At 41.5% G+C, this 25,237-nt stretch overlaps 1 protein-coding gene across 4 annotated transcripts in view; it reads left to right on the top strand.

Moving 5' to 3' along the window:
- LOC137384483 (triple functional domain protein) overlaps nucleotides 1–25,237 on the top strand; it is an 873,575-nt gene that overhangs the window by 516,214 nt on the left and 332,124 nt on the right. For 3 of the 4 annotated variants that reach the window (XM_068058645.1, XM_068058631.1, XM_068058625.1), the window contains exons 14-18: nucleotides 2,914–2,949; nucleotides 4,141–4,336; nucleotides 5,934–6,100; nucleotides 11,309–11,428; nucleotides 21,395–21,586. In XM_068058645.1, coding sequence (XP_067914746.1) covers nucleotides 2,914–2,949; nucleotides 4,141–4,336; nucleotides 5,934–6,100; nucleotides 11,309–11,428; nucleotides 21,395–21,586 — 711 coding nt within the window. The remainder of the gene's footprint in view (nucleotides 1–2,913; nucleotides 2,950–4,140; nucleotides 4,337–5,933; nucleotides 6,101–11,308; nucleotides 11,429–21,394; nucleotides 21,587–25,237) is intronic. The other variant, XM_068058639.1, reaches the window with a different exon arrangement.

The raw sequence follows: 25,237 nt of genomic DNA, 5'->3' as shown, positions 1-25,237 counted from the left end.
CCTGTTGATTTTGTCTCACAAATTGTCACTTGTTAATAGGACAAATATAACTTGTGATAATAGTTTCTCTGAATCGTGCGACAACATGCAGTATTGATGTCGCTGTAGTTGCTAAACTCAGTGAAATATTGATTACCTTCACGTGAAAAAATAAATATTTAATTTGAGCAGAGATTGGATTTGCTCATATGAATATATTTTAAGTTTTAACCTTCAAATTAAATAATACTACTTTCAAAAAGATAGAGAGTTCACAATCACTTCCAGCTGTCGGACTTCCAATGCTTGATCCTCTCATGTGCAAGTAAGCATAGTTTCTCTTGCTGTGCTTCATTTGTCCCCTGTCAGTCTTTACAGTTAGCTGTTGCTTGCCAAAATTTTCTCCTAGGTCAAAAAGTCCAAGTTTCTCTAGCCTCCAATAATTCCCCGCTGGCTTTAATTTCCACTCCCCTATGCACCAATCAACAACACCAATTCTCATCTTCTCTGCTATTTCTTACATCTCTATGAGTGCCTTCTGTGTCTGTCTAGATAAATGTATACAAAAATCAAACAGGTTTTCAATATATATATATATAATTGGCCTCCCAAACATTAATCCGGTTTGTGAATTCTTAGATTTGACACTGGTAGCCCCTTTGTAAGAGCTTCACCTAAATTAATTGAATATTGAGCATATAAACATTGACTGTTTTAATATGAAATTAATCCAATTTAGATTCATATTATGCCACAGTAACATTTGGGAAAATTATTTTCTGATATATCCCTCAAATAACCACCATCCTGCACCCCCCAAAAAAACTGCAGTGATGTGTCTTTACACCGGGAGAACCACTTGCAGACAAACTCTGGTCTTTAAAAATTTTAGCTGCTTTATTACCAGAGCTGAATTTTGGTATAGCTTTTTTCAACATACAGCCAGAACTGACAATAATAAATGGTTTAAAAAATGTACCAATAAGGGATTCAAAGACCTTTGATACTTAAAAGAATTGCCCCAACCATATTGGTACACTTTTTGATTAATGGAATGATCAATCATAATTGGTTTTACTAATTAGTTGTCACTTTAAAATGACAATAACCCTGTAATGTTAGCTGTTGATCAGCAGCGATCAGTTAATCTTTCATGAGCACAGTAAAGTTGCTCTTTGGCCTGGATGCATGGAGGGAGCATGGCTTAATCCATTTTTTAAAACGATAATTCACTTTGGGATAACAATCTTAAAATCTGAGTTTCTATGATTACCGTTTTAAGGGCTCCAATGAACTCTTGCTAGGCAACTGAGTGATCAAATATTTATCAGTCATTTTCTTCACTCATGAGAGTGAATCTTCAGCATGGATTTTTATCTGATGGTCAAGTTCATATTTGGACTAGATTGTTGTGGGTTAATATACTCCTAAATTGCATAAATACTGTGTTTCACTGCTGCCTTCCAGACATTTTACAATTTATGTTTTGTTTAGTTTAGTTTTTTAGTTTAGAGATACAGCACTGAAACAGGCCCTTCGGCCCACCGAGTCTGTGCCGACCATCAACCACCCATTTATACTAATCCTACACTAACCCCATATTCCTACCACATCCCCACCTGTCCCTATATTTCCCTACCACCTACCTATACTAGGGGCAATTTATAATGGCCAATTAACCTATCAACCTGCAAGTCTTTGGCATGTGGGAGGAAACCGGAGCACCCGGAGGAAACCCACGCAGACACAGGGAGAACTTGCAAACTCCACACAGGCAGTACCCAGAATTGAACCCGGGTTGCTGGAGCTGTGAGGCTGCGGTGCTAGCCACTGTGCCGCCCCATTTTGTTTTGTTTTTGGCCATTTCCAACAACCTGATTTGGAATTACAAATGTAAATGTAGTGATGTGCAATTAGTAATCTCCAGTAAAAAAAAAAAACTCAGGACATGCTAACAAAAAAAGTAGATTGAAAAAGGAATCCGTTTTTCTTTGTAGAGATAGAGTCAACATATTTCATCTCAGTGTATCATCCCTAGTCGTCTGTGTTGTGGATCTTTGCTTTCTGCAGTTGTTAAGTAAATGGCTCGTTCTGGAGGGAAGATGGCCAATATTTGTTATGCCCATTACTTTTTTCTTTGCTCGTGCCTTTCCCCCTGCTGCTGTAACTGCGTAAGAACAAACAATGGCTATAGCTTTGTATTCTAAACTCAAAGGAAAAGAGAACAGCATGCATGATATTTCTAGGAGCAATAGCAAATATTTAGCAAATAAAGGGCAATTTTTAATAGTATTCAAAATGAAGTAATGTTCCTAATAGCTGAGTAAGTAAATCTGACCCCAATGTGATCGAGTTCTCCTGACCAGAAATTGGCAGGTCCAATCTCTGATTTGTGCTGAGTCAGCTATTCTCAGTCGAACATTCAGCTGGCTTTAATGCCTTGAATCAGTCAAGCTTCTCACTCCCATTGGTGACCTTTGTTAGAAAATACATGTGTTTGAATGTTGGGTGAAGCCAAAATTGGGCTCAGCTGTGGTGTCCTCCACAGTCAAATAGTTTGCCAACATACACTGTGTGTACTGACGCAAGAAGAATGGTGATAATGGGTACCCAGCTTGTGAGGAATTATACTGCAGCAAGAGTTGATACTTGCAGCAGAGGAGGGAAAAAATTGTAAATGAAAATGAAATACAGTAACAATTTAACACATCAAAATTACTGCACATATGCTAAATTAATGCTAATAACTAGAATCAAGAAATATTTAAAATCAATTTCTATTGGTGTGTAATTTGAGTTGTGCTGCCTTTCAGAACAGTACCGTAATTTCACAAAACTAACCTACATAGGTTATGCAAAATGAACCATTCAATTTGTCTGGATGTGATTCAGGTTACATCTGTGTCTGGGTTATAAATGTGACTTTTTTTGCAGAAGGTTGGCCAGTTCCAATTTCCCTACAGTTCACAGGTAAGAATTTGTAAGTGTGGAAATGGATTGGATTGTGTTTGTATGTGTAAACAGGTGATTGTGAAGTTCATCTGTAAGGGTGAGTGAATCAGTATTTACATGTGAGTCTATGTAAATATGAATTAGCAGTCAGTGTCCGTTTATAGAATTACCAATAGAGAATGAAGTATTCCATAAAGTGGCATTGGGATAACATTTTTGACATTTAGAGGTTAATTTTTCAACTTTACTGAAATAACCTGGGATGCAAATCACTCGCCCTTTATTGATTTTAATGGAATGAAGATCAGGCAGGCACTCCAATGGGCGGGCAAACTACTCCATCAGGTTATCAACAGGGCTACCCCCTTCGTGTTCAACTATTTTCTGTATCCCTAAATTCCAAAGTCAGTAGTCTTATTTTTTTTTACCACATATTTGCATAATACATTAAATTAACTTAGTTAGAAATGCTGTGGTCGGTATATGACCCAAGCTAATTGGTTTTACTTCAGATTTGGTACATAGCTAATGGAAAAATATGATCAGCTGCATCTTGTGCTGTAGAGTTTAGGCCAGAGGGCATGTTCATACAGGCCAGACTTGGGGTTTTAAAAATATATATGTATAGAATTGAAAGTTGCATTTATGGCTCTATTGAAGTGAGGGTTATTTTGTGAAATTACGGTAGTTTATAAAAGGTGACGTTTTTATAATTTAAATAATGCAGAGCCAAACCTTGACCATGAAATAATTACTTTGAAATGCTGCTTTTGTTAAAAGCTGATAATCCTAACGTTCACCTTCATAATATGAACGTTAGTGTAATTTGAATGAAACTATTTCAACTGAGAACCAATCTATTATATAATATTTTGGTCTGATTATCTTGAGACTGAACAAGTGTATAAATGAATGCTGCAGTAATTGATGTTTTCTAATGAATTTAATTTTACATCTTCTGATTTTGCCTAAAAATTGTTGTATATTGAAGCTCAGTGTTCATTAATCTGTTTTGTTTTAATATAGGACATTATGTTTGCAACATTACATATTAACATTATATATAAACCAGTGTCTATGTGACCGTGTTAAGCTTTTGATGCTAAACTATTCACCTTGGAAGTGTTCCTTGCAGATGAAGATTTCATTCAAGTCAGTGCACCAGTTCAGCATAGTTTTCCATAAATTATAATGGCTTGCTTCTTTCAGATCATTTCAGACCTCGAGTCTTGGAATGATGAGCTGTCTCAACAGATGAATGACTTTGACACTGAAGATTTGACCCTTGCGGAACAGAGGTTGCAGCACCATGCTGATAAAGCCCTAACCATGAACAATTTGACCTTTGACGTCATCCATCAGGGGCAGGAGTTACTCCAGTATGTGAATGAAGTACAGGCCTCAGGTATGCTCCACTCATTGTGTTTTAACTCCAAACTCGGGCTATTTGATTAAGGTCTATAAAATAATGAAGGGACTAGATTGTATCCACATTGGGAAATGTTTAAAATTGGATAGTTGACAAGGGGTCATTCTTAGAAGTTTGGATGAGCTCAAGTTTACAGTTGGTGAAAGATGGGAGGCATACAGGAGAACAATGGAATAGTCAAGTCTAGGGTTGACAAAGGCATGCATGAGGGTTTCAGCAGCTGATGAGCTGAGGAAAGGGCAGAGACAGCCAATGTTGGAGGTGGAAGTAGGTGGTTTAGGTGACTGAGAGGAAAAGGGGTCAGAAACCCAGCTCAGGGTCAAATAGGACGCCAAGGCTGCAAGCATTCTGGGTCAGCCTCAGACAGAGACCAGGGAGAAGGATGAGGTTGGTAGCTAGGGAACAGAGCTTGTAATCAGGACCGAAGAATAGCTTTGGGCTTCCCAATATTTAATTGAATAATTGAGAAACTAATTTTATTGAATAGTAATTAGGAAACATGGACATTGTCAGAACTTCCTCAATTAACCGAAACAAATGATCTTTTTTACTTTTATCACTTGCTGCAGTTTTCTGTTGAGGATTACTATGAAATAGGGTTTAGCAGTATACAAAGAGTAGATTTAAAGTTCCAGTGTTTTTGACACGAGGTTTGTATTATCTATCCTGGTAAGGTGTTATTTTGTGCCTTGTTTGTTTTGTCAAAACCTTGCGATTAAAGTAATTCCTATTTATGGATTCAGACATACACAAAAAGAAGAGCACAGTAACAACTGGGCCATTTTAATAAGGTATCTGTTTGGAATAGGTAACAGTTTCCTAGTTATGGATCTTTATAGGTATCTTGTGATCATATTAGAAGTTCTTGTTAAGTCAATATGTGTGTATGACTTCAGCTTTTATTTAATGAAGAAAATAGCGATGCTTATTTTATTTTAAATGCTTAGATTTTATCGTAGTCTTACTGTATTGTGTGTTTTCCCAGCTGGCAGGATGGCCTGAAGAAGAACTCCAGTTTTTACCTGGTCACGAGAAGGTGCAGATATTTTCTCCCTGGAGAAAAGTGGCTTAAGTATAATTGAAACTAGGAAATTACCATATATTATTGGTATCAACCCACATCCAGCATGCCATGGCACAGCATGTTGGAAGCTGTGCATGTTGAGAAAGCTTGTAGGATTTTCAGTGAGCACAATGTTAACCTGCACAGCTTGCCACAGATGGAAATTACTTCCACGTAAAAGACCAACACTTTAGCTGGTGAATTTCTCATCTCAGCCTGGGATAGATAATAAGTAACACTGCTTCTTGACAGGATCAAAGAATAATAAAGGGTCGCTCTTGTGAGCCTGTTAACATAGGTTACAAAGGTGTTGACAAAAACCTTAGAAGCCTTTAGACCATGTATACTTCCTCTTCGTCAAAGAACAATTTAAATAGTTCATTACAAAAATAAATTAAAAACCTAAATGATTAATACTGTAATGAAGCCTGTAATGAGAGGAAGGCAGATGTTCAGGAATGAATAAAAGTTTCAAATAAATTATGTTTTGTATTTGCTATTACCTTTTAGGTGTTGAGTTAACCTGTGACAGAGATGTCGATATGGCTACCCGTGTGCAGGACCTGCTAGAATTTCTTCACGAGAAGCAGCAGGAGCTGGACCTCACTGCAGAACAGCACCGCCGACACTTGGAGCAGTGTGTGCAGCTGAGGCACCTACAGGCTGAGGTCAAACAGGTTAGCATTCAGGGTGCTTTGCAAGATTATGAGCAAAAATGTGAGTGAATTTGTTTTTTGATAGTGCAGCATTTGTATAGGGGGAACTTGGAAATCTCACATTGATAGATTAATAGTTGCTGTTCTGAGGTTCCGCTTTTGGTGCATTGTTTGGGTGCAGTAAAAGTTGATTTTCTGCACATCTTGGCATGCTATACCAGATCTGGGAATGCATGATGTTGACATTGGACAGCCATCAATGGAAAAAGAATGTTTTCTGTTCATTAGCACTAATACCCTTGGCTGTGAGAAATTGAAAAATCTGGACTGCGATATACTTTAGGTTGACTTTTTTTTTTATTAGTTCATGGAACGTGAGCATCGCTGGCAAGGCCAGCATTTATTGTCCATCCCTAATTTCCCTTGTGAAGGTGGTGGTAAGCTGGCTTCTTGAATCAACTGCAATAGGTACACCTACAGTGCTGTTAGGGAGGGAGTTCCAGGATTTTGTCCCAGTGCCAGTGAAGGAATGATAATATATTTCCAAGTTAGGAAGGTGTATAATTTGGAGGGGAACTTTTAAGTGGTGGTGTCCCATGCATCTGCTGCCCTTGTTCTTCCAGGTGGTAGAGTTTGTGGGTTTGGAAGGTGCTGTCAAAGAAACCTTGACAAGTTGTGGCCATCTTGTAGATGGTACACACTGCAGCCACTGTGTAGCTGTGGCGGAGGGAGTGAATGTTTAAAGTGGTGGGTGGGGTGCTGATCAAGTGGGCTGCTTTGTCCTGAATGGTGCACAGCATCTTGAGTGTTGGAGCTGCACTCATCCAAGCAAGTACAAAGTATTCCATCACACTCCTGACTTGTGCCTTGTAGATGGTGGATAGGCTTTGGGGAGTTAGGAGGTGTTGCTCGCCACAGAATTCCTAGCCTCTACCATGCTATTGTAGACACAGTATTTATATGGCTGGTCCCCAGTTAAAGTTCTGGTCAATGGTACCCCACCAGAATGTTGATGGTGGGGGGATTCAACGATCAACGCCAAGGGGAGATGGTTAGATTTTCTCTTTGGGGATGGTCATTGGACGGCAGATGTGTGGCACGTATGATACTTGCCATTGATCAGCCCAAGCCTGAATGTTGTCCAGGTCTTGCTGCATGTGGGCATTGACAGCTTCAGTATCTGAGGAGTTGAGAGTGAAAGTGAACACTGTGCAATCATAAGTGAACATCCCCACTTCTGACCTTATAATGGAGGGAAGGTCATTGATGAAGCAGCTGAAGATGGTTGGGTCTACGACACTACCCTGAGGAGCTCCTGCAGTGATATCCTGGGGCTGAGATGATTGGCCTGCAACAACCACAGCCATCTTCCTTTGTGATAGGTATGGCTCCAACCAGTGGAGAGATTTCCCTCTGATTCACATTGGCTTCAGTTTTGCTGGGGCTCCTTGCTGCCACACTCAAATGCTACCATGATATCAGGGCTAGTCACTCTCACCTGACCTCTGGAATTCAGCTTTTTTGTTCATGACTGGACCAAGGCTGTAATGAGCTCTGTCATGACTATAAGGTTGCCACATGTTTCTCACAGCAGCCATCCTAATGGTCTGAACATGATTACACATTTATTGCTAAATCATGGACAGCTTTGGACTTTCAGATTCAAAGCTGATTAGCAGCTGGATTGAGACTGCCTGAATTCATTCTGTGAAAGGCCTTGCAGTGAGCAGAGAGCGGAATCCTTCATCTCTTCCATTTGAAGTAGATTCAAGCCTGGATCCCACAAGTGAAACAGTAGTACCATGCTGTTGACCAGCTAGTCATTATACATGAGTTGGTACACTAATTGAATTCCTGTGTATTGTACAAATTAATTGTTGCAAAATATGTTTGCAATTTTGGGTACAAAAGCCAAGTATGGAAATTTCTCATAAATGGGACACATGCCATATTGCTTTATTCTGTTAAAGGAAATGCTTGGTCAAAGTGAATAATTAGAAACAAAAAGTTCAATTCCCTTTCATTTCAAGAAACTGCTGGTAGATAAGACTTGTGGAGACGGAGGTTGCTTCTTTTTATTTTTTAAATCTTCCCAATTTACTCTGGCAATTTCTCCCTCCCTTCTGAAAGCGTTGCCAGAGTTGGGTTCCTGTCACCTTTCAGTCATCTCGGCAGTGAATGTTATTGCGGGAGCCTTATAGCAAAGCCGGATCGTTTGCTTTCTGCACCCACCTGCCCACACTTCCAGCTAGATCTTTGAAGAATTATCAGGGGAATAGTTTCTCTTTACCTAATCCTGGGGTGCTGAAATACATTATAGTAAGCTCTTTGATCCCTGATCACACTAAATAATACCCCACTGGAAGTGGTTAGCAAATTATGCTACTTTGGGTCCACGGTGACAATCTGTCCCTTGATGCAGAGCTCGGTACACGCATAGGGAAAGCAGCTACCGCCTTTGGCCGACTTGCAAAATGTGCATGGGATAACACCAAGCTGATCCTTAGGAACAGGCTGATGGTTTATGAGGCCTGCGTTCTCAGCACCTTGCTGTATGCCTGTGAAACATGGGCAACTTAGAGCTACCAGGAAAAGAAGCTCAGTAATTTCCATCTTTGCTGCCTGCGGTGCATTATGGTTATATCCTGACAGGACAAAATCACAAATGTGGCAGTCCTCTCAAAGGCAGAGATTCCAAGTGTGTTGGCATTAATCAAACAGAGGTGGCTTTGGTGGATCGGACATGGATGGAAGACAGTCGCATATTTAAGGACCTTCTGTGTGGTGAGGTAGCCGGGGCCAGACAACCAGTGGAACTCCCAAAGCTCTGCTTCAAGGATACTGACAAGCATGACATGAAGGTCCTAAATGTTGACTATCGCACTTGGGAGTCACTAGCTGGCGAAAGAGGGAAATGGTGACGCATCCTGTGGACTGGCGTGCACTACCACGATGACCAGTTGCTACGGCAGCTTGACAACAGGAGTCAATGTCGAAAACAACAACTCACAGTGTCACTTGGCAGCTTCACGTGCAGCACTTGTGGCAAAACCTGCCTTTCATGGATTGGCCTTCATAGCCATCAGCAAAGGTGAACCAAAAGAAGACAAAGAACAGTACAGCACAGGAACAGGCCATTCAGCCCTCCAAGCCTGCGCCGATCTTGATGCCTGCCGAAACTAACACCTTCTGCACTTCCGGGGCCCATATCCCTCTATTCCCTTCCTATTCATATATTTGTCAAGATGTCTCTTAAACGTCGCTATCGTATCTGCTTCCACCACCTCCCCTGGCAGCAAGTTCCAGGCACTCACCACCCGCTGTGTAAAAAACGTGCCTTGCACATCCCCTCTAAACTTTGCCCCTCGCACCTTAAACCTATGTCCCCTAGTAACTGACTCTTCCACCCTGGGAAAAAGCTTCTGACTATCCACTCTGTCCATGCCGCTCATAACTTTGTAAACCTCTATCATGTCGCCCCTCCACCTCTGTCGTTCCAGTGAAAATAATCCGAGTTTTTCCAACCTCTCCTCATAGCTAATGCCCTCCAGACCAGGCAACATCCTGGTAAACCTCCTCTGTACCCTCTCCAAAGCCTCCACGTCCTTCTGGTAGTGTGGCGACCAGAATTGCACGCAATATTCTAAGTGTGGCCTAACTAAGGTTCTGTACAGCTGCAACATGACTTGCCAATTTTTATGCTCTATGCCCCGACCGATGAAGGCAAGCATGCCGTATGCCTTCTTGACTACCTTTCGTGGATGGAAGGATGTCAACCAACCAACCATGCTCTTTGTTCATAAATAGATGAATTCCAGCAAATATTCAAATAGATTTTGTTGTTGCCATAAAAAAGATCCACTGTCACAGAACTCTCGTTCTCCTCTGGTGCAAATATGGTTTCAGAGATGTTAATAGCACTGATGTGTGAATGCTAGCAGAATTCTGTGCTTGCTGATTGAGATCAATACACTAGGAAGCTCCCATTTTCTCCAAGTGGTGGATATTTAACTCTGGACCTTCTGCTTCTGCAGCTGAGATAATGATTTTATATGGGGTACAGTGCAACACGTTTGTCATTTACTTCCACTGAGTTTTATTTTAGGCGAAGGTGATTGGAAATCATCACTTTCAGATAGAGCTGAGATTGTCTTATAGCCATCCTGTGAGTTGTAACACAGATGTTGGGGAAATATTAAAGGCAATGGTTATGTGATTTTGAAAAACTGCATAATTTCTCCTTTTACAAAAGCCAAATAATGCAGATGCTGGAAATGTGAAATAAAAACAGAGAATGCTGGAAATGCTCAGCAGGTCAGGCACATCTGTGGAGGGAGAAAGAGTTAACATTTCAGGTCGACAACCTTTCATTTCTCCATTTGTTTACCATCCAGTTTAGTCTCGTAAAGCACATCACATTTCCTTCTTACTCACTTCCTGTAATTATAGTTGGATTATCCTAGATTAACTCTACATCAAATGGAGTTTATGACAAATCACCACGATTGCCTCAATCGTCTGCAGTTGCGATGTAAGACCTGCTTCGACACATTTCCAGGGTACAGTTGCTGTTTACCAATTCAGATAATGGATGCACTTCACATGATGGGCCTGAATAGAAAAATAGATTACTTATGTTGAACGGAATAGATCTAAGTTTGCTAAGGAACAGATTTTAGGTGTCAAAGCTGGGATAAATCTTTTTATCTGGAGTACTCCATATAGTCACACACACTCCTAAACTTATGCTCCCATTTATATTCAACTCTTGCAATGTGGGGACTTGCTAATGTCTCTGTTCGCTTGCTATAAATTTTCGTCTTGTTCACTGGTCATAATGGTAAATGTAGCATGTTGTAAATGTGTTGCTTCATACTGATACTAAAGGTAAAGGATCAGAGGCGAAAGGTAAGCACTTCTCTATGCCATGTAGTTGCAATTTCGTTAAAGTACATTATACTGAGGCTTAGTATAAAACAATACTTTTTGGTGCTAGTTGTATTAACAGTGACTTGCTGGCTCTTCCAGTACTGTCTTGTGCATTCCTCTCTCCCTTTGTTCCACCACTGGCAGTTTGTGTTCAGTTGTCTAGCCGCACACTCTAGAATCTTCTCCTTAAACCTTTCTGCGTCTTCTCCTCCTGCTCCCACTTTAAGTTCCTCCTTAAAACCCACTTCTTTACAACTGAGGCCTCATTATACACATCAGCTTATTTATTTATTGTTGCAGGTACTGGGTTGGATTCGGAATGGAGAATCCATGCTAAATGCAGGCCTTATCACTGCTAGCTCACTTCAGGAAGCTGAGCAGCTACAGCGTGAGCATGAGCAGTTCCAACATGCTATTGAGGTAAGACAGTTGCTAGCAATAATGTGTTGTTATTGCACTGGTGAACAGCTTAAATGCATCTTCAAGCAATTTAGATATTTTCCTAGTAAAACTCTGATACTTTCCTAGTCTAAAACAGTAATAGATTTCAGACATATTTCATACATGGTTTAGGATTATCTTTTTCTGTCTAATCAAAAGAGAATGGTTATGTTTGTCAACATAACCTATTTATTTTAGACCACATCCGAAAGTGCACATGGCATGACTCTGGGCTTAAATCTCAGAATTTCCGGTCTTTAGAATTAAAATTAGAACATTACAGTGCAGTACAGGCCCTTCGGCCCTCGATGTTGCGCCGACCTGTGAAACCATCTGACCTACACTATTCCATTTTCATCCATATGTCTATCCAATGACCACTTAAATGCCCTTAAAGTTGGCGAGTCTACTACTGTTGCAGGCAGGGCGTTCCACGCCCCTACTACTCTCTGAGTAAAAAAACTACCTCTGACATCTGTCCATATCTATCACCCCTCAACTTAAAGCTTCTCTTCAGTTCTCTTGACCCAGGTGACTTTTGTAGCAGTTGGCTAGGATTGTTTTGGAGGAACAGAGTGCTCCATATTGCGATGGTAGGGAGGGAGATCTGTTCATCCAATCCCCCCCGCCGCAGTCTGCTACCATGTCTGTAACATTGCCCAGCTCTGCCTGTACTTCAACCATTCAAATCCTAAATTGTGCCTTTGCTACCTCCAGACTTGACTATCCCAATGCACTCCCTATCAGCCTCCAATCTGCCTCTGTCAACATACTCCAACTCCAAACCTGTACTGATGCTAGCTTGCTGTCTGCCCATTAGCCCTTTCCTCACTGACTTACATTAGCTCCTAGTTCACCAAAATCTCAATTTGAATTTTTGTCCTAGTTTCCAAATGACCTTACCTCTTTGTACCTCTGTAACCACCCCCCACCACTGAAATTCTCTGTCCCTCTGACTCTAGGCTGTTCCAGATTCAATCTCCCTATGCCTCACCATTGGCGACTGTGCCTCCCGTCATTGATGTCCCAGTCTCTGGATTTCTACCCCAAACCTCTTCACCTTTCTATCTTTCCCTCTTTTAAGATTCTCTTTAAAGCCCTTCCCTTTGATCTTTTATCACCTCTTGCAAATCTCTCTCTCTGTTATTCTTGGCATCTGACTTTTCCAACACCTTTGTGAAAGGCCTCGGGACATGTAAAGTTATTATATAAATGCAAGGTGTAGGTGAGCAACAGGAAAGAAAGTTTTTTTGTGCAAAAATGCCTCTTTTACCACAAGAATTGTCCAATTGACAAGGTAATTTGCCCAATTATCATTAGACAGCTGTTTTTCTACACTTATACAGTCAGTATTTAAAATCTTGCACATTATCTGAAATCTAAGTTACTTATAAATGGAGCCAACAAGCTATATATTCCTTTTGGGAATTTTTGTAAAAATAAGTGAAACAATTGGACTTTAGCATTTGAATAAGCTACTGAATTAGCTATTGGAGAAGCTAGTTTTATTAGATTTATTTTAATAGAAAATCTCCCTAATTAAAGATAAATAGTAACGTTTTATGGATTGCAAGTTACTTTGTATTTTGCTCTTTTCCCTTTTGGTCTCCTCCTATCACATGCAATACTGCAGTGAGAGAGAGCTGGAAAAGCTACAAGGCCATTTGAAACTGCCGACCAGAGAAATGCATGAGTTTAAAATAGCTGCCAGACTGGGCCTGCGGCAGGTGGTGAGAGAACCAGAAAGAGGGTAAAACTTACTTGACCTCATCCTCACTAATCTACCTATCGCAAATGCATCTGTCCATAAAGGTCTTGGTCTCGTCTTCACACTGAGGACATTCTCCATCATGTTGTGTGACACCTCCACTGTGCTAAATGGGATAGATGAAGAACAGATCTAGCAGCTCAAAACTGGGCATCCATGAGGCGCTGTGGACCATAAACAACAGCGGACGGCATTCAGCCACAATCTGTAATCTCATGACCAATCATATCCTTCACTCTACCGTTAACATCAAGCCAGTGGACCAGCCCTGGTTCAATAATGGGTGCAGGAGAGCATGCCAGGAGCAGCACCAGGCATATCTAAACTTGAGATACCAACCTGATGAAGCTATAGCAAAGGACTGCATGCATGCTAAACAGCAGAAGCAGCATGCTGCAGACAGAGCTAAGCTACAGATCAGATCAAAGTTCTGCAGTCCTGCCACATCCAGTCGTGAATGATGGTTGACATTTAAACAACTAACCAGAGGAGGCAGCCCAGGAACATCCCTAACGTCAATGATTGAGGTATACAAAATTATGAGGGACATTGATAGGATAGATAGGAAGAAACTTCTTCCCCTAGCGGAGGGGTCAATAACCAGGTGGCATAGATTTAAGGTAAGGAGCAGGAAGTTTAGAGGGGAGTGAAGAAAAAAATTTTCACTCAGAGGGTGGTTAGAATCTGGAACGCACTGCCTAAAGGGGTGGTAGAGGCAGGAACTGTCACAACATTTAAGAAGTATTTAGATGAGCACTTGAACCGCCATAGCATACAAGGCTCCGGGCCAAGTGTGGGAAAATGGAATTAGATTGCATGGATGCTTGGTGGTCGGCGCAGACGCGTTGGGCCGAAGGGCCTGTTTCTGTGCTGTATAACTCTATGACTCTATTTAGTTTGGAATGACCAGCTTTTTTATTTCCCCCTTTACTATGAAGAAACACATGATGGCTGATGAGATTAATAATATTGAGGCCACAATGTGGCACTGTGGAGCAGAGCATTCCTTCAGAGCCTGGATGTGCCTTGAAATGGGAGCTGTAAGTGGGAAAGTATTAGAAATAATCTATACATGCTATCACTCATAACTAATTATGAGGGAAATAACACCAGTGGCAAACTTTGCTGCTTTTACCCCAGAAAAATGGAGCTCTTCTGACCCCTGTTTATTCCTCCAGTGGGATGCATTCATTCACACGGTTCGTATTGCTCAGCAGCTTTTTCTTGTTATTATAGTGTCATTTTCCTCCTGTTGCTATGGTGCTAAAAGCACCAGCTATCTATTGGCTGTTTAATAGGAATAGTCGCACACTTACCATAGAATGTGCAGCACAGAAGCAGGGTATTCAGCCCAACTGGCCCATGTTTGAGATTATGTTCACACAACCCTTTTGTCACCCTACTTCAACTCACACTTTAAACATATCCTTTTATTTCTTTCTCCCTCGTGTTTATCTAGCTTCCCCTTAAATACATCTGTGCTGTTCGCCCCAATTACTCTGTGGTAGCACATCCACATACTAACCACTCTCTAGGTTAAAATGATCAAAAAGAGGGTATTTATTGCCAGCAGAGAAACCATAAATATTGAATTCCATTTAACTCGGGTATGCAAGTACCCATAATGAAGAGAAATATAAATATTTTGCACACTAAATTCAGTTGAATACAGTACAGTGGCTAGATTGTGGATTCTTAGGTAGAAACCAGAGTCAAATACTTAAGAGTCATAGAGTTATTACAGCACAGAAACAGGCCCTTCAGCCCATCGTGTCTGTGCCGGCCATACAGCACCCAACTATTCTAATCCCATATTCCTGCACTTGGCCCGTAGCCTTGTATGCTATGGCATTTCAAGTGCTCATCTAAATATTTCTTAAATAAAAACGAGAAATGCTGGAACCACTCAAATATTTCTTAAACCTTGTGAGGGTTCCTGCCTCCACCACCTCTTCAGGCAGTGCGTTCCTGATTTCAACCACCCTGTGGGTGAAAAAATGTTTCCTCAAATCTCTCCTAAACCTCCTGCCCCTTACCCTAAATCTATGCCCCCTGGTTCTTGACCCCTCCGCTAAGGGAAAAAGTTTCTTCCTATCTAACCTATCAATGCCCCTCATAATCTTGTAGACCTCAATCATGTCCCCCCCTCAGCCTTCTCTGCTCCAAGAAAAATAACCCTAGCCTTTTCAGTCTCTCTTCATAGCTGAAATGCTGTGGCCCAGGCAACATTCTGGTGAATCTCCTCTGCACCCTCTCCAGTGCAATCACATGCTTCCTATAGTGTGGTGACCAGAACTGTACACAGTACTCCAGCTGTGACCTAACTAGCATTTTATATAGCTCCATCATAACCTCCCTGCTCTTATATTCTATGCCCCGGCTAATAAAGGCAAGTATCCCATATGCCTTCCTAGCCACCTTATCTACCTGTGCTGCTGCCTTCAGTGATCTATGGACAAGTACACCAAGGTCCTTCTGACTTTCTGTACTTCCTAGGGTCCTACTATCCATTGTGTATTCCCTTACCTTGTTAGTCCTCCCAAAATGCATTACCTCACACTTTTCAGGATTAAATTCCATTTGCCACTGCTCTGCCCATCTTACCAGCACATCTATGTCTCCCTGTAATCTGAGGATTTCCTCCTCACTATTTACAACACCACCAATTTTCGTGTCATCTGCGAACTTACTGATCATACCTCCTATATTCTTATTAAATTAGTTTTTGTTTTGCTGGAATATTTTGTTCTTATTTTCTCTGTACCTGGTGCAAGTTCTCTTTGAAGGACATTCATTGTAATGTGATATACAGCTTGGGGTGCTGAATATTGGGAGGAGTAAAATCAAGCTATTTTTGTTTCAGTAATGCGGATCTACTGCTAGTGTTTGGGAGAGTAAACTGGTTGGTGGTCAGAGCAACTGGTAGTCTGATTTTCTGCAGCTGTGGTGACGCTTAACGGCTTGGACTAGAAGACCTGGAACTTAGCATTATCTCCACCACAGGAGCCTTCGCCATTTCTCTAGTTTTTTTTTCCCAGGCCTTCTCTATCATTTTCCACAGTATACACTAGCCTGGACTGAGAGAGCGGACCAATGGCCTACTCCAAGATTTCTGCTGATGAATGTTTTGAATTCAGCGCTATGAAGAGAATGAAAACATTATGGATGACTTGCATTCTGATATTAGCCCGCAGTCTTGTTTGCTTTTCACCTTTATCTGACGTACAGCTGAAATGAGCAGCTCATTGACTCATCATCTAGGGAATAGTAGGGAATGATCTATTGGTGTTCTCATTTTCAGATAAAAGGCACCAGAATTCTGGCATCAACTGATAAAAAAAATTAGTAGTACAGTGTGAAATTTACTGGCAATTCATTTTGTTTCCAGTACCATCTGACAACAGTCTGGCTCTTAACCCTCCCCATCCTGACTAATCTTATTAATCAAACTGCAGCAGACCAAACTGAATGTTGTATTTGCCAATCTTGAGGACTAAAGAGTTATGCGAACCCCTCCCTGGCTCCTCTAATGTTGATATCACTGATGAACCCAGGATACTCAAATTCATTTTTGACTGTTAATTATAATGGTCAGATATGTTTTTCAGCTGTCACTTGCAGTTGTTCTGGCTGTCGGCAGTTGTTAAAAGATGTATATTTCGTAGGCCAGAAAGTTGCTGATTTTTAACCATTTTGAAATTGCCAATAACCACTTAAAAATACATTAACCAAATTTGGTGTGTTGGATTTTCTTTCTATTTAGTGCTTAGAAACATATTTAAAAAGATTTCTTGCATTGTTAAATTTTCTCCAAAATGGAAGCTGTGCCTTTGATCATTTAAAAACATCTGCAACATGTCAGTTATAACAACAACAAAATAACAGCAACTACTTATATTTGTGTAGCGCCTTTAACATAATAAAATGTCCCAAGATGCTTCACAGATACATTACAAAACTAAATATGACTCCGACCCACATCAGGAGATATTAGGTCAGATGACCAAAAGCTTGGTCAAAGAGGTAGATTTTAAGGATCGTCTTGAAGGACGAAAGCAAAGTAGAGAGGCAGAGAGGTGTAGCGAGGGAATTTCAGAGCTTAGGGCCTGGGCCGCTGAAGGCACGGCCACCAATGGTGGAGCGAATAAAACCGGTGATGCTCAACAGGCCAGAATTAGAGGAGCAAGGCTATCTTGGAGGGTTGTGGGGCTGGAGGAGATCGCAGAGATAGGGAGAGATGAGGCCATGGAGGGATTTGAAAATAAGGATGAGAATTTTAAGATCAAGGCGTTGCTTGACCAGGAGCCAAATTGGCAGGACATATTGAGAGAGTAATTAGCAAAGCATATGGGATCTTGGGCTTCATAAATAGAGATATTGAGTACAACGAAGTAATGCTGAACCTTTATAAAACTCTGGTTAGGCCACAAATGGAGTATTACGTCCAGTACTGCTCACCACACTTTAGGAAGGAAGTGAGGGTTCTTGAGAGGATGCAGAAGAGATTTGCCAGAATGGTTCCAGGGATGAGGGTTTTAGCTACAATCTTCGGTTGGAAAAGCTAGGGTTGTTCTCCTTGGGGCAAAAGAGATTTAGGGGAGTTTTGATTGAGGTGTACAAGATTATGGCCGGTTTAGATAAGGTAGACATAGAAAAACTATTCCCATTAGCTGATGGCACAAGGACAAGGTGACATAGATTTAAGGTTTTAGGCAAGAGATGCAAGAGGGATGTGAGGAAGAACTTTTTTATGCAATGAGTAGTACTGACCTGGAACTTGATGCCTACGAGGGTAGCGGAAGCGGAGACAATGATTTCAAAGGGACATTAGATGGGCACTTGAGGGACATAAGCTTGCAGGGCTGTCGAGTTAGAGTGGGGGATTGGGACTGACTGGATTGTTCTAACAGAGCTGAATGGCCTCTTCCTGTGCCGTAATGACTCTAACTCTATGGCAATGTTACTCAGCGATTGCAGGTGTGATGGTGAACGGGAATTGGTGCGAATTAAGACACAGGCAGCAGAGTTTTGGATGACCTCAAGTTGAAGGAGGGTAGAATGTGGGAGCCCAGCCAGGAGTGCATTGTAATAGTCAAGTCTAGAGATAACAAAGGCATGAGTGTGCGTTTCAGCAGCAGATGAGCTGAGACGCGCAAAGTTGGGTGATGTTGCAGAGGTGGAAATAGGTGGTCTTAGTAATGGCACAAATATGTGGTCAGAAGCTCATCTCGGACAAATATGACACCAGAATTGCAAACAGATTGGTTTTGTTCTCAAACTGTTGCCAGGGAGATGAATGGAGTCAGTAGCTAGGGAACCGAGTTAGTAGTGGGGGCAAATGCCAATTGGCTTCAGTCTTCCCAATATTTACTGGATGTCGGATAAGCAGTCTGATAATTTAGCAACAGTGGAGGAGTCGAGAGAGGTGGCGATGAGGTAGGGCTGGGTGCGGTCAGCGTACATGTGAAAACTAATGTTGTGCTTTATATGATGTTGCTGAGGGGCAGTATGTAGATGAGAAATAGAAAGGGGCCGAGGATAAATTCTTGAGGGACACCATAGGTAACGATGTGGGAGCAGGAAGAGAAGCCTTGCAAATGTTACCCTGGCTGTGATTAGACAGATAAGAATGGAACTAGTGAGAGCAGTCCCACCCAGCTGGACCACAATGCAGAGACTTTCGAGGAGGATGGTGTGGTCAGTCATATCAAAGGCTGCAGACATGTCGCGGTGGATGAGGAATGTGAGTTTACATTTGTTACAGTCACATAGGATGTCATTTGTGACTTTAAGAACCATTTCGTAACTGTAGTGAGGTGGAAACCTGATCCACGGGATTTAGAAATGGAATTCTGGGAAAGATGGGCATGAATTTGGGAGGCAACAACACATTCATGGTCATTGGAGAGGAAAGGGAGGTTGGACCTCAGGTGATACTTTACAAGGACAGTGAGATCAAGGATTGTTTTTTGGAAGAGAAGGGTGATGATAGCAGATTTAAAGGAGAGAGGGGCAACACCTGAAGAGAGAGAACCACTAACAATATCAGTTAACATGGGACCAGGAGGAATGTTGGGTGGTCAGCAGTTTAGTGGGAATAGAGTCAAGCAAGGAGGAGGTGGGTCTCATGGACAAGATGAGCATGGAGAGGGTGTGAGGGGAGGAAACTAGAAAAAAATGCTAGTTCAGGGTGAGGGCAGTGGGGAACTTTAGAGGAAGTTTGGCCAGTGGGCTGGTGGAAGGGAGGGACGTGACAGAGGCAGCGATCGGATAGTCTTGATCTTGATGACAAAGAAGTCCATGAGTTCCTCGCACAATGCTGGAAGTGAGGGTGGAGGGGGCAGGGGAAATGGGTTTAAGAAGATGGTTTGCAGTAGAGAAAAAGGCCAGGAGTTGTCTTTGCATTCCAGGAGTGAGCAGCTTTAGCAGATGAGAACAGGACCCAATAATGCTTTTTGTGGTCCAGCCAACTAAATGACTTGTCTGCCACATTCTTTCAAGTCAGCGTCCCTTGGACTTAAGGGGGCAGAGATGAGGGCCGTACCAAGTGGAACAGCCAGGGTGAGAGTGTAATGGTTTTATTAGGTACTAGGCCATCAAAGGTGGAGGTGAGGGTGCGGTTGAGTAAATCAGTAGCTGCAGAAATGTTGTGGCAAATGGAGGGCCAAAGGCTAGATAGTTGGGATTTTGTAAGTGCAGTTGTAAGTGAATTGGGGATAGTTTTTTCCAGGGGTGGATACAGAAGGAGATAGGGAGTGGAAGGGGGATGTGGGTGGAGAGTGATACAAGGAATTGATGAGAAATGGCCTTGTCTGTGATCGATATGACTAGCAAGACTATGTAAGATGGCAAGGTCAAGGGGATGGCTGTAAATATGGGTTGGGGAGTTTACATGGAGGGAGAGATTTAGGGAGGATAAGAGGGCAGTGAACTCAGAGGAGAAAAAGCATGATGACTTGAGATGGAGGTTGAAATCACCAAGGGTGAGAAGTCATTCGGTGCTGAGGGAGGAAAGCAGTGAAAATATCTCGGTGATAAAATTTTTATTGTGATTGGGATGGCTGTAGATTTTGAATGAGATAAGAGGGGTGGAATAAGGTGATATGCTCAAATGAGGAATAAGTGCCAGAGGAGTTGGGGATCAGGCCAAGATTATATTTGGTGATAAAGAACTACACTGCCACTGCAACGGTCTTTACAGGGCAAGTAGTGGAAGATATAGTCAAACGGGGAGGCTTCATAAAGGGGAAAGGTGTCATCAGCCATCAGTCAGGTTTCCATTAAGGGCATGAAATCAATGTAATTGTTACAGCCAAATGAGGAGGGATCAAAGGGCTTCCCTCTTTTCCCTCTCCTTGTTAGACCACAACAGGTTTAATTCTTTCTTAAAGTGGATGCATTGGCCTATTCTGGTGTTTGGTTCTTGTTATGATCATAGCAAATAAGAAATCAATCGGACATGTTTTCTTGAGTTAACAAAGAAAGAGGTTAACTTTACTGTACCTAAACTGAACTAATAAAAATAATAAATTATGTGCCAACTGTCACTCACGCACACACACTAGAGGTTTACACACACTCAAATAGGTTACAGAGTGGGGAAAGGTAATTCGGTTGACTTAGAGTCCATAGAAAAAGGGATGTACAGTCTGTAGGGTTTGGTGATTCAGCTGGCTTCTAGCTGAATTTGGTGGTCCTGAGCTTGAAGAGGTAGGTGACTGGTTCAGTGGGTCTCTTGGAGACAGTGATGTGGATGATTTCCTCCAACGGGGTTTCTGATTTTAGCCGAAGTGTGTAAAAGTGATCAGTCAACAGGCAGAGTTTGAAGCTTGTAAGCTGAAATGGCGAGAGATTTTGATACATAAAGCCTGATAGTAAACAGGAAATAGGAAATAGATAGGAGATAATAGGAAGGAGTCCAGAGTCAAGGTCAGAGATCCCATGGTGGGATAACGATGAGGTAGGTGGGATGGAGCATTAGTGAAATGTTGTCTGATTTCGGAGACTGGTGTTGTGAATGAAGTCCAGAAGCTATTAAGGTAATGAATAAGGTACATTTAAATGGTCAATTTTGCTGGAGCTACTTGCATTGATGAGTTCTGCTTACACAAAATGTTAATGGATGAACTTGAAGTTTGAAATTATTTTCTGACATTCCTATCATTTCTTTGTAATAGAAAACCCATCAAAGTGCACTTCAAGTGCAGCAGAAAGCAGAAGGCATGCTGCAGGCCAATCACTATGATATGGAAATGATTCGGGAATGCGCAGAGAAGGTGGCTTCCAATTGGCAACAGCTCATGCTAAAGATGGAAGATCGTTTGAAACTTGTCAATGCGTCTGTTGCATTCTATAAAACTTCTGAGCAGGTAAACAAATAATTCTAAAGCCTTATACCAGGGGTGTTTTGTCCTGACTCAAATCTTCATTGTATGGCTACATTTTGCAAGCAATGATGATACAGGGTTCATTGGGTATTTCAAAAAGCGAGCACACTGCCCTTGAGTGGAGGCAAATGTAAAATGTAAGGCTGAATGATGCATGAAATAGCATGAACATGTGAACCATAACAAATATTCATCTATAGCTATTGGGACAAGTCTATTTTGCAACATCAGAATGAGAGTGATGCTATCTTCAAGCATTTTACTGTACTGCAGCTTTGATGTTTAGCTCTGAGTTCAGATTGGACCTTAAAATTGGAATAATTATGATTGATTATATTAAAATGTGAAACATGACTCGATCGACTCCATTATTTGTGGAAAATTGCTTTGGATTAATAGTACAGATGAAGTGGTTTGGGGGTGGGGTGGTTGATATTGTTGCTCAAAAATCTAAAGCTTTGCAACATTTTTAATGGATGTGGTTCAACATTTTTTAAAAGTTCACAATTCAAGTGGCAGACTACTTTGGTGTATTCCTATCTGAAGTTATCTAATTTAGATTTTTCTTAAATTTATTTTTATTCGACCTTGGCATGTGGGGGTCACTGGCCAGGCCAGCACTTATTGCCCATTCCTAGTTGCCCTTGAGAAGGTAGTGGTAAGCTGCTTTCTTGAACCGCTGCAGTCCATGTGGAGTAGGTACGCCCACAGTGCTGTCAGGAAGGGAGATCCAGGATTTTGACCCATCGACAGTGAAGGAATCGCGATATAGTTGCAAGTCAGAATAGTGTGTGGCTTGGAGGGGAACTTGCAGGTGGGTGGTGTTCTCATGCATCTGCTGCCCTTGTCCTTCTAGTTGGTAGAGGTCATGGGTTTGGAAGGTACTGTCTAAGGAGCTTTGGTGCGTTGCTGCAGTGCATCTTGTAGATGGTACACATTGCTGCCACTGTGCGTCGGTGGTGGAGGGAGTGAATATTTATAGATGGGGGGCCAATCAAGCAGGCTGCTTTGTCCTGGATGGTGTCGAGCTTCTTGAGTGTTGTTGAAGCTGCACCCATCCAGGCAACTGGACAGTATTCCATCACACTCCTGACTTATGCCTTGTCGATGGTGGACAGGCTTTGGGGAGTCAGGTGGTGAGTTACTCGCCGCAGGATTCCTAGCCTCTGACCTGTTGTAGCCATGGTATTTATATGGCTACTCCAATTCAGGTTCTGGTCAATGGTAACCCCCAGGATGTTGATTGTGGTGGATTCAGTGATTGTAATGCCATTGAATGTCAAGGGGAGATGATTAGGTCCTCTTTTGTTGGAGATGGTCATTGCCTGTTACTTGTGTGCGCGAATGTTACTTGCCACTTATCAGCCTAAGCCTGGATATCGTCCAGGTCTTGCTGCATTTCTACACGGACTGCTTCAGTATCTGAGGAGTTGCAAATGGTGCTGAACATTGTGCAATCATCAGTGAGCATCCCCACTTCTGACCTTATGATTGACAGAAGGTCATTTGTGAAGCAGCTGAAGATGGCTGGGCCTAAGACACTACCCTGAGGAACTCCTGCAGTGATGTCCTGGAACTGAGATGATGACATCCAACAACCACAATCATCTTTCTTTGTGCTGGGTGCAACTCCAACCAATTTGCATGTACTAGGTTTCTGATTGTAGTTGTAGTCATTAACTAGAGACAGTTTGTTTCATAAGGAGTGCTGAAAGGTATATCTGATCACTGTCACCGTCACGCATCTTCTAGGGACTAGATCAAGCACAAAAATACTTGAGAAAGAGTCATTTGTCCACTGTCTACTTTTATGGTAGGGGATGGCCTGACAACCCAAAAAAATGAAATTATCATGTTTAACTATTAGTTTTGGCCGCCTTGTCTAACAAAAAATAAAAACTGCTTTTGGCTGTTGACTCAATTGCAAACAAGACTGCTGTAAAAGTATCAGTGATGCCATAGTACTAATTTGAATAAGCTGTGGAAACATTTTTATTTGGTGATACTGAGATAATCTGTATATTACACCATTGATGAGACAGTTCCATTGATGATCGTGGGTCCTTAAATGCAATCTATGCAACAGACTATGAATGCCTTTATTGCAAGTGAATAAACAACTTGGGGTAGCATCCAAAACAGTATGGAAAAATTCCAAAAGGAAAATACTGCGAATGCTACAAATCTGAAATAAAAACAGAAAAACCTGGAAATACTCAGCAGGTCAGGCGTCATTTGTAGAGAGAGAAACAGAGTTAACATATCAGGTCAATGACCTTTCATAAGGAAAAATTCCAAGCCTGAATTGACCAAAATTTAGGAGTCTTAAGTTCTCTAAATTGCTCATATAGAATTCTCTCCTAAGAATTGTTGACGTGCCTTTTTTTTTTCAAATTTATTCCTTTAATCAACATTTTTCACCTTTTTATGCTGTGCCCTCTTGGTTGATTTCTTACTGAATTATTGTTCCATGAGTGTAATATACCCTCCAATAGCTCTTCCAAGTAGTAGTTATTCAAGTTGGACCTTTGGTGGTGAGTGTGGGCAGGCTAATTGACTGCATAATCCACACATGCACAAACCCACATTTCTAAGAGATCACTGGATCCTGACTGGGAATTGGAACTCAGTTTTTTTTTCATGAGTATCCCTCTGTTTATGTGTCCATGACTACCATAGATTTTCATGGCTGGCAGCAAGCAAGCAACTGCCAAAAATTTCCAGAGCTAAAGCTAATTTTTTTTTTAACTCAAAAGGTGGTGATTTTATTGGATGTGCACTATTTTCCCCAAAGAGGTAAATGGTGAACCAAATCTGTCAGGTCAGCATGTATTCACTTGGTTTCGTATGTATAGTTGGATTTTTAGTAGTCTTATGCACTTCTGGTTTCCTTTCTTGCTGATGATGAGGCATAGTCGACATTGATAATGGTTAATGGTTCTGTATGCTGATTGGCCAGTATTATGCATTAGTTTCATGATGGTATGGAGATGAGCATGCCGTTAGTTCTGTTCCCGATTGGTCTAGGGAGACTTGAATAAAAAGTAGCAGGATTGCATCTTCACATTTGGCTCTGAGAATATCCAGATCATTTAACCTCAAAAGCAAGGCCGCAGAAAAACTTGAACTTTGATCTTGTGTGGGAGATCCTTTTATTGTATGACCATTGCAGGGCTGAAGATATAAACAGTCTTTAACACGACACGACACCTGATGTAAACTGTTAAGTGCTCTTTTGTACTTCCGATGCTTTTCATTGGAGTAAAATATTATCTTTGGGGTCTACAAAAGTATCAAAAGAGACCAAGATATAAAATGAAGTTTTCTTTTTGTTTAATATAAAACCAAAACAATGGAGTATTATTCATGTTAAGAACGTTTTTTTAATATAAGCGATATCAGTAAATTATATGCACAATTCACAGAATCACAGAATAATACAGTGCAGAGAGGCCCTTCGGCCCATCGAGTCTGCACCGATGCATTAAAAACACCTGACCTGTCTACCTAATCCCATTTGCCAGCACTTGGCCCATAGCCTTGAATGTTATGACGTGCCAACTGCTCATATAGGTACTTTTTAAAGGATGTGAGGCAGCCTGCATCTACCACCCTCCCAGGCAGGGCATTCCA

This window comes from Heterodontus francisci, chromosome 2 (assembly GCF_036365525.1).
Source record: "Heterodontus francisci isolate sHetFra1 chromosome 2, sHetFra1.hap1, whole genome shotgun sequence".
In the NCBI taxonomy this organism is placed as follows: domain Eukaryota; kingdom Metazoa; phylum Chordata; class Chondrichthyes; order Heterodontiformes; family Heterodontidae; genus Heterodontus; species Heterodontus francisci.
Note: the sequence above shows the minus strand (reverse complement) of the source record. Positions and strands in the feature narration are given on the sequence as shown.